The 10,270-nt window shown below is 40.9% G+C and overlaps 2 protein-coding genes across 3 annotated transcripts in view; one reads left to right on the top strand and one right to left on the bottom strand.

Annotated features, from left to right (window-relative positions):
- Positions 1-7,365: 7,365 nt before the first annotated feature.
- arl14 (ADP-ribosylation factor-like 14) lies at positions 7,366-8,227 on the top strand. The gene has a single exon (XM_024262453.2). The coding sequence runs from the start codon at positions 7,572-7,574 to the stop codon at positions 8,175-8,177; it is 606 nt and encodes a 201-aa protein (XP_024118221.1). The 5' UTR covers positions 7,366-7,571; the 3' UTR covers positions 8,178-8,227.
- Positions 8,228-10,039: 1,812 nt separating this feature from the next.
- Positions 10,040-10,270, bottom strand: part of LOC112139612 (zona pellucida sperm-binding protein 3) — a 4,195-nt gene continuing 3,964 nt past the window's right edge. The window contains exon 9 of one of the 2 annotated variants that reach the window (XM_024262450.2): positions 10,040-10,218. In XM_024262450.2, the coding sequence (XP_024118218.1) occupies positions 10,181-10,218 (38 nt within the window). In that variant the 3' untranslated portion in view covers positions 10,040-10,180. Of the gene's footprint in view, positions 10,242-10,270 lie in introns of both variants that reach the window. The other variant, XM_024262451.2, reaches the window with a different exon arrangement.

Below are 10,270 nucleotides of genomic sequence, written 5' to 3'. Positions count from 1 at the left end.
TGTTTTACAAATTTTCAAAAAAAAAATTTTTCTCAAATTTTAATTTTTTCAACTTTTTTAAATTTAAATTTGTTTTCAGTATTTTTTCAATTTTCTTTTTTTTCATAATTTATTTCAAGTTTGCAGTATATTTTTTTCAAATTTCCCCCCAATTTTTTTTCAAATTTTCTTTTTTTTAGTCAAATTTACAATATCTTGTTTTCAAATTTTCTATTTTTTTTTCCAGTTACAACATCTATTTTTCAAGTTTTCAATCTGTTTTTTCGTTCACTTTAAGCTGATCCTGATTTGACCCCATAAAAGTTATAGCAAATCAAAAAACGTAAACACTGGAGCTCCGGGGTTAAAGGGTTAATTTTTTATTTTTATTTTTTAAATCCCCAAATGCATTCATCTGCTGGGTATCGAACACTCACTTCTGCAAACTTTCCGTTACAGCATTTATTTGTTAAATTCAACTAAATAAAACAAAATAATCAGCATGGAAATGTTAAGTCGAACACATTTAGCAACTTTTTTCAGTAAAAGCTTAATCCGTCTGTAGTTTTTTGTTGACTTACTGAATGTTTCTGGTGGCACCATTTTTTTTTCAGGAAATCGAAGGAATTTTAAAAGCCTTATATGCTCGTTTTCTGACTGTCACATGTTTGATAAGAATATTTTCTTTCCTCTATAAGGAAGTAGAATCTTTATCCAGCATGACTGAAACTCTATTTTAAGGTCTGCAGATTGAGTGTGATACCCAATAAGAAACGGGGAGAAAGTGCTGCATTAAACGTCATGTACATATCAGCCCACATTAGCATCGTGCTGTTCTGAGTAACGGGTTTGGATGTATGTAAAACCCCATTTAGAAGCAGAAATGAGTGTAATGGAGCGCGTTCCCTTCACGTTCGGATGAGGCGGTCTGTTCGTGAAAGAAACACCGCATCTGTCGCTGGACACTGGAGGCCACCTTCGACCTGGAAAGCACACGTGACTTCATAAGGATGACTCATACAGAATGCAGCTAGAAACCTGATGCGCTCCTGAAGCAATACAAACGTCATCATCAACGGGAGTCGCGGTGAGGAAAGTTCCAGTTAAAGCATACTTGATTTACTACTGTTTTCAGTTCAGCTGTTTACCACTGTGTTCAATGATCTGTCATCAGCTGAGAGAAACGCTGAGACGTTTTCTTTATGTAATAATTTACCCCAATGCCTTATTTATTGAGTTTTTTTTTTTTTTTTGGATGAAGATTACCACATCAGCATAAACTTACTGTGTTTTTCTTTTTTATTTCTCTCGCCTATAAGCAGAAGTTTACAAAAAAAAAAAAAATCATTTTACTGTGAAAAGCAGTTCATATCTAACACAGAGTGAATGATCTTCTGATTCATATAAACAGTATTAAACAAACGTCTTCATGTGAAATCTGTTTGTCTTTATTGTGCCAAAATGATCTGCAGAAATGTATTTAATTCTATTTTAAGGGGGATTAGAATCGGCTTTTTTTTAGGATTTTAGCATGGTCGGGAGGGGGGGGGGGAGTACCCCCCCTTAATACTTTGATTTCCCGCAAAAAGTCACAATTATCTAAAGAAATAAACATTGCCAACAAAAACAACACAAAATAAAAATAAATAAAAGATAAAAAAATGTTTAAAAGAATAGACAGAACAGAAAACTATTTAATCTGGCCCGCCAAACTGGAATAAACTATTTTTATCCTTTAAATGGGGCTTTAAAAGTTCCATTTGTTGCCAAATTTTTTGACAAATTAAAATAAATGTGTCTAAATCTTGAAAATAAAGTCAAAAACCATCTGTGTGCTGCCCCCTACAGGTTGAACTGAGGCATTACAGTTAAATTTCATTACTGGTCAAACCATCATGATCTGCAGCTCCAGTAAAGAAAACAATGCAGCCCCCAAGCCCCACCCCTCTGACTGGATTTTCACATTTCAGCTGTGGGTGGAGTCAGCCTCCAACTTCCCTGTTTGGTTACTCTTTAATGTTGTAGTTCTCGATAGATGAATTCACCTTCGTTCAGGCGCATTAAGTTATTCTGCATTCATGTGGCGTTTGAATATTTGTTGTTTTTTCCAATATTCATGTATGATTTCCAAGTTGGACAGTCATTTTTCCGATTATTCCAACAACACATGAATGCAGCATTTCCCTGAGTTTGAGTTTTTCCGTGAAAGACATCAACACATTAGTGAAAACGGCACTAAAACTAGAACAAAAACCACAGTTTTGAAACAGAAACTCCAAAATGTTCTGTTTTAAAGTAATTTTTAATCAAAACCAAGGATTGTGTGTGATTTCCTCATTTTACGAGGTGAAATACACCACAGATCTGCTGCTGGTCCAGTTCTTCTGTCAGATTTCAGAACCACTTCATGGCCCATGAGTAAAAAAGTTCACCCAACCCTGAAGGTTGCGAGATCAAATCCATGGCCGAGTCATACCAAAGACTCTAAAAGTGGGACCTCCCTGTTTGACACTCAGCATTAAGGGGTTGAGCCACCAAAGGATTCTCGAGTGCAGCTGTGTCTGCAGCTCACCACTCCCCCAGGGGATGAGTCAAATGTGGAGAACAGATTTCTTACTTATTATCTGTAGCTTTGTTTTTAACTCAGTTGGAAAAAAAAATCCTCAAACAACCTAGTAGTGTATTCACGTATTATTATTCATTCATTCAAAGAGACCAATGGATTTCAACTTTTTTTTAAATGGTTTATTCAATTTTACACAGCATGCTACAGTGGAGCTTGCTAGCATGCTATAGTAGAACTCACTACCACAATACAGAGGCGCTAGCATGCTATAGTGGAGCTCACTACCTTGATACAGAGGACCTTGCTAGCATGCTACAGTGGAGCTTGATAGCATGCTATAGTGGCACTCACTACCACGATACAGTGGAGCTCGCTAGCATGCTACAGTGGAGCTCGCTAGCATGCTATGGTGGCACTCACTACCACAATACAGAGGCGCTCGCTAGCATGCTACAGTGGAGCTTGCTAGCATGCTATAGTAGAACTCACTACCACAATACATAGGCGCTAGCATGCTATAGTGGAGCTCACTAGCATGCTACAGTGGAGCTTGCTAGCATGCTATAGTGGAGCTCACTACCTTGATACAGAGGATCTTGCTAGCATGCTACAGTGGAGCTTGATAGCATGCTATAGTGGCACTCACTACCATGATACAGAGGCGCTCGCTAGCATGCTATGGTGGAGCTTGCTAGCATGCTATAGTGGAACTCACTACCTCGATAAAGAGGAGTTCGCTTCAGCAGAGCTTGCTATAACGCTACTGTGTAGCTTGCTAGCTTGCAACAGAAGAGCTCACTAACATGCTACAGCGGAGTTCACTAGAACGCAAGCTAACTCAGTGAATCCCTGTTTAAGTCAATGTGGTAAACACAGTTGGGGCCACCACAGAAACCACAGTTTCTGATCACTTTTCAACCATATGGGCTTTTCAACCTGGGCTTGCTGGCTGGGCCCGATGTAAACTCAAGAGGGGGCGATAGAAAAACAAAATTAAACACCCTGCCTAAAATATTAATATGCAACTGAATGAAAAATTAAACTTGCAAACATTTGTGAACGTAAGAATTTGGAGTTAACTTCCTTTCGCCCCTGAAACTGTATCGTTTAGGCTTCACCAGGCCGTCAATATCAGGATTTAAATCCTGACAATGTCATTCAATTGTGCAAAATACAAAGAAAAAAAATCTGTTCCTGCTTTGACTACTTTTTATTTGCTCCTCCTAGTGGCAGAATTGCACATTGGGGTCATTTCTTTACATAACCAAAACTCGCCACAGGTATGGGAAAGAAAGAAACTTGCTTTTTTTTTTTCTTTCTTCAACTTCCTTATATTTTTTCTCTTCACGACTGGGCCAGATTAAACCAAATGGATGGCATTTAACACAAAACTTACAACATGTTTAGTTTATTGTTTATTTGTTTGTCTATTAATTATGGATCCCCAATTAGCTGCAATGCAAAGCTTTTCTTCCAGGGGTGCACACACATTCTTTGCAATTTTCTCACAAATATAAATAAACAAAAATATATTCGAGATAATAGGAACATAAAATTGCAGTAATATCATTTTTTTACAGTTTACTTGCAATATAATCTAATATCAAATAGACCAAAGGAACAGATATATGGATAGAGGAACTGTTATGATGATTGCTTTTAGGGCTGGGAATCACTGGGTACCTCACGATACGATACGATACGATACGCGATACATGGCTCACGATATCGATAATATCGCGATACTGCGATAATTGGTAAAAATCCTCTCTAATAACTACCATTATATAGAACATGTTTTTGGGGGGAAATATATCCCCATTTGTCTTTTTTACCTTAAACACAATCATACTAAACAACTTTTCTTATTTTGTGCAACAAATTATACACACTTTTGTGCAAAATTGTTGAAATCAGTAAAACTATGTCTTTGACAAACATTGACAACAACTGAATTGGAATTATCTGTCAGATTCAATGTTAACAATAGTAAACATGATCAGCAGTGACACTACTTAGTGCAGAATTGTTGTAAACAGAACAAATATTAAATAAGTCAAGTAGTGACAGCTATCTACCTCCAAAAGAACGTCACACCAAAGGATGATGAATATAATGTTTTACAGCCTCTCTCAAAATTGACCTAATTTTTTGTGCACTTTTCTCTCACTTGAAAAGGGCTGAGCATCCAAAAATAAAGGCTGATTTACTCAGACTGTTACTTGAGATTATTTTTCCAATTTTTATCATTTTTCCATTTGGTCAGTCAGCAGTCAATAGGTAAAAACCTTAAAACACACATAATAATGGCAATAAATATAATTTTAAGTGCTTCAATTAATTAGCATTCTCCCTAATTTTACAGTGAATTCATGTACTTTAGTTTAATTACATTTAAATTTAACTTCATACATCAAATCCTGCTTTTTTATTTAAGAATTACTTTAAAATTAACATTAGCAACAAGTAATTACATTGTTTGAAAACGTCACATTATAAATTTATCAAAGTTACACCGTACAGCAGCAGGTTAAACATTGAAGTGCATGAAAGCGAAAATTCCGACGCTCCTTGAAGCATACACAGACAACTGCGTAGCACGCGCTCAGTTCCCACAGCAAACAGAAAGTAAGAGATCGCTGACATTCTAGCGCTCAGACAAAGTCACTTCTTACCGGCTGGATCTCCTACAGATGGAGGATAAATGCTGACAGGTAGGCATGCTTCACACACGCGCTACAGAGCCTGTATCTCACCGGTGCTTCTCCCAAATGAGCGCGTGCATCGCTATTAAAAGTCCGACGCAGCGTGCGCCCATAGTTCCGGCGCGCGACTCAGACGCTCAGCGCTATAGCCTCTTTAAATGAAAATATAATATCGATACTCGGTGAGAACCCATCGAGAATCGATCGCAGGACTAAATATCGCGATATATCGCAATATCGATATTTTGGCACACCCCTAATTGCTTTACGCGTTCCAGGGGATATATGAGCACACTTCCACTCAACTGAGACTCTGCTCCCAAAAGTGAGACCGACTAAATCAAGGGAACAAAATAAATATGTTTATATATTCAAGAACCTTGATTTGAATTTGCATAAGTTTTGAAGGCAAGAATTTAAGGAAAATAAGAGTTTCTAGACTTCTCTGGTGCTTCATACGCCTCTGCAAGGAGCGCGCGCAACCTGAAACCACTCAAAGGAAGGGGGTCAAAGACAGTCAGCAGCAGGTGGGCACTCTCAGAATAGCTGGGACTTACCCAAGTGCTCTGGATCCTCATATATACGTGACTAATAGCTGAAAGCAAGAGTCAGTCATCGTTACGGGAAGGCTGTGCGCAAACACTATTTAAAACAGCTCTGGTTGAACCACAGCTCACTTCAAGGGATCAATCCTCTCCTTTGGAATCTATTCTTATTGTTTAAGGCATTATGGGGCAGCACGGTTCCAAACCCTCCTTTGAAGCTCGGGTGATTTTCCAGCGCTCCGAGGAAACGGATTCCTGCTCGAGCCCGGCTCCGGTCGTCCGCATCCAGAAGAAGGCGTCCACTCCCACGGCCTGCTTTTGCCCCTCCGCTCGAGTCCCGGAGAAATCCTCCCCCCACTCCTCATGGCCCCAGAGCCGCCGGGACGCCGGAGCACTGGTGTACGTGATGGACAACCCCACCGGGGGTGTGTGGGTGAAACCCAGAGAGAAATGGACCAGATCTTGACACAAAAAAGTCCTGATTTGGAAAAGCCACTATAGGAGAAAACGCATCCACGAGCTCCGTGAGGATGTTTCCTTCGTGCGTCTTTACGCATCTCGGTCAGTGGGTGAAAATGGGCTCCTTGCGTCATAGAGAGCTGGATGTTGATCACTTCCTTTGAGTGTGAGGAAGGTGCATACTGATGAAGAGCTATGGTTGTTTTCTTTGGAAACACTGTCTTGCATTGTTTGTTTGCATCAGTAAATCTGAAAAAATGTGGAAAAAGTAAAAGATGGGAACTTGGATGACGTCAGCAGCAATGCCAAATATTGGTACAATATTAGCTGACTAGCCTTAATTAATTTTTCCTCTCTTTTATTTTCACTTTTTATACTCTGTACTATTTTAACATGTTTTAATGACGTTGATTTAAATCGATTTTAAGGTTATTTATCAGTTCATAAATGCCTTAATGGAACTGGACCTTCATTTGTTTTTGTTTTTGTTTTTTATCATCAGAATTACTTCCTCAGCTCCTATAGTGCAGGTTTACTGGTGGTCCATGAGATCAGGACAAAAAGGAGACCACATTCCAGCACTGTGGGTCTCACCTGTGGAAGGAGGTGGGCTTGATGCAATGTGAAGAAAAACAATCAAAAAGTCATCTATAACCACTATCTTTTTGTGGTTTTTACATTTTTTTTTTCAGGTTTAAAATTGACTTTTTGGACCGCTTCCTTGTTTGTTTTTATAAAAATGATGTTTTTTATTATGATTACTATATTTTCAATTATTGTTTTAATTCTGTTTAATTTATGTTAAGCACTTTGAGGTGTTCTAGGATACGGAATAGAAAACTAACAGTTTAAACATTCACAACCATTTTTGTGAAAAACAAATATTATTGAAGGTTTAAACTATTATTTATTTGATTTTTCTATTTCATTTTTGTGCATAAAAACGTTTAATTGCCTCTTATTAATCACAAATGTGAAACATGAACTTCCTTCCATGAATATGATGAAATAACGTTTGTGCGTAAAGATTAAAGCAATCTGAAAGGTGATGCGCACTTTTCTTCTGTAAACTTCTTCTGCTTTGCTCCGTTCTCACGTGTGTATTATTAAAGTACAAAGTTTAGTGGCATTGATAGAGCTGACTAGGGATTTGCTAATCTTAACCTTTGCTCCCTGGTGTGGCACCTTATCATAACATGCGTTTTCTCTGCATGGAGCGACTGCTTATCTATTAAAACTCCGGGCAACGCAGAGAGCAAACAGCATTTGGAGCGGCGCGTACCCGGACCGAGCAGGGCGCACGTTTCCCGCGTCGCTATGGGCCATCTGGCGTCAAAACAACCAGAAGTTCAAGTTCTTCTTCTTGGTCTGGACAATGCTGGGAAATCCACCCTCCTTTACAAAATGAAACACGACGCGAGCGTCTCCACCGTGCCGACGATTGGCTTCAACGTGGAAATGTTCGAGGCCAGGAAGAACCGGAAGAGCATCTCTGTGACCATGTGGGACGTCGGGGGTCAGGCGAGGATGCGCGAGCACTGGCAGGATTTTTACCTGAACGCCGCGGCCGTCGTGTACGTGGTGGACAGCGCCGACAGGAGCCGCCTGGAGGAGGCGCGCGCGGAGCTGGAGCTCATCCTGGGGAGCGAGCTGCTGCGCCACCGCCCGCTGATCCTGCTGGCGAACAAGCAGGATGTGAGCGGCGCTCTGACCGTCACGGAACTGAAGGACAGGATCGACCTGAGGAGGATGTGCTCCGATCGGGACTGGTTCGTTCAGCCGTGCTCCGCTTCCACTGGGTTTGGAGTTCGGGACGCGTTCAGGAGGGTGGTGCAGATGGTCAGACTCCCGTCAGAGGCTGGAGTGGTCAAAGAGAACATTAAAGAAAAAGTGCAATTCATCCGGTCAACCAGCAGGCCATAAGGACTTATTTGTGCCAAAATTGTGTAAATAAAAATTGGTCCAAACAAGAATATTTTTGGATTTTTTAATATTTTATAACCCAAACATAAATGGAGTGTAGAAGTTTCGACTTCATGAATTCCTGTTGCTCAGATGTTCTTGAACTCATGTAATCTTGGGAAAATATCAGCTCGCATTAAAACCACTTTTATTGATCCACCACTCCCGCAGCTCATTCCAAACAATCGCTGATACCACGAAAAAGAGGGAGGGACAAACACAGATAAGTGGTTTGGATTGATTACATTCTAGAATACATCTAATAAATTAGTTTTTTGAACCTTTTTTCCCCCTTAAATGTGTTCAAGAAAAAGTTCCTTTTCACCAGAATCGCTTGTCAGCCTTCTTATTTCAGCATTTGCGCATCAAACACCACAAGCTGGATGAAGAACCTTCCGTTGCTGGTTGTAAATCCCCGATGTGTCCATGTAGCATCCAGGTTGGATAGTCCCACTTTCCCGCAGTGTCTCCTCATAAGTTGGCAGCTGTTTGCACTCTTCGTACGTGGGCAACTGTGGAAGTGGATCAACGGCGCTGTCCGGCGTGCAGCTGTCCACCAGCATCTCCTGCGAGGCGGTGATGGTCTGTAGTCCGTGCTGGTGCGGCGGCGTTTGCGTCCTGGCTCTGGCGCACAGCAGCCTGTGGAAACCGTACCCCAAAGTGAAGAGCAGCAGCAGGATGAGGATCCCCGACAGCTTCCGAGTGACCACGCCGATGCTGTAAAAAGTCGGGTCCACCACCTGCCGGCAGCAGGCGGTGCGCGTGGAGTTTTGGGGCTTGCAGCACACCAAGTCGTCGGGGCAGAGCTCCTCCTGGCACTTTCGGATGGAAGAGACGAACGTGAGGTCGAGAAAACAGATGAAAAAAGTCAGAGAGGAGTGGAAAAGCATGGCTGTGCTGCGCGGAGGTGATCCAAACAAAGTGGGCTGGACGGAGGGAAACACTTAGGACTCACCGCATCCTCAAGAGGAAGAGTTCAGCTGCGCATATAAGACCAAAGGGGGATGGAGATGAAGGCGTCACCCCTCCCTTCCCCTGTGCGCCTTTACTGGCGCCAACCCTGCAAATCTTTGAGTCTCATTTACCTCAAACTTCGAGATATCTTAGTCATGTTAGAGAGAAAAAAAAACTTAATTGAGGGATGTTTCAGCACCATTTCAAAAAGTGACTCTGTCCAAGGTGCTGACCAGCTGAAGCCATAACTCAAACGTCCTTTCTGGCAAGACGCAAAGAAATTCCATTTGCAGTAGAGCTTTGTGTCAATTTAGGTCATCGCTTAAGAGGCTGCAGTGGTTTCCATGTCCACTTATCGTTTCCTATATGGCTGCCCACTAAGTGCAGTCAAGATTTTTATTTTTTTTTGGCCAAACGTCAGTGATAAATTCTAAATCTCGTCTGAATATTCTGCTGATTCAACTGTAAGGTTGAAAAGTTCCAAAGAAATTAATGTTTGATCACTAGATGGAGCAGCCAAAGCAAACCAGTTACATCATAGCCCTTAAGATAATCAATACTGTGACTGCATGATTAGGTTGTGGGGCAGTAATGGAAGGAAATGCTCCCTAATAGCATGTCTCTGCAACAGACAACAGCCAGTATCATGTTACTACGGTCGTCTTTCAATTCATCTCAAGGACGGTTTGGAAGAAACTCGTAATCTGACATCCACTTCTGTTCCAAAACTTTAATGTGCCTGATATACAAGACTGATTAAGTCGTTCACTTTAGTTTTATCAAGTCCGTGGACCAACAGCTTCTCCATGCAAATCGTTTTAGTGGGTATTATATACATTTAAAGGAAATAAAACAACTGGAGAAAAAAGTGATTTGTCCAGAATCTTTTTACGAATAAAGTTTTACATTAGAAATTTAATGGATTGCAGCAAAATTCTTCAGCGCATTAAGACCAAATCTCTCAAACACTGTTTCAGAACGTAGATGCCTCCAATCGGGCGGTCCAGGTCTCAGGAGGTCTTGCTCTTTTCTGACCATGTTGAGAAATTTGTCGCCACTGTGATTGCGTTTGACGGTAGCACAACAAGGGGCCCCAGTTG

The sequence above is a fragment of the Oryzias melastigma genome, unplaced genomic scaffold, assembly GCF_002922805.2.
Source record: "Oryzias melastigma strain HK-1 unplaced genomic scaffold, ASM292280v2 sc00306, whole genome shotgun sequence".
NCBI lineage: Eukaryota > Metazoa > Chordata > Actinopteri > Beloniformes > Adrianichthyidae > Oryzias > Oryzias melastigma.
The sequence above is the reverse complement of the archived record's forward strand: the minus strand, read 5'-3'. Positions and strand labels throughout refer to the sequence as shown.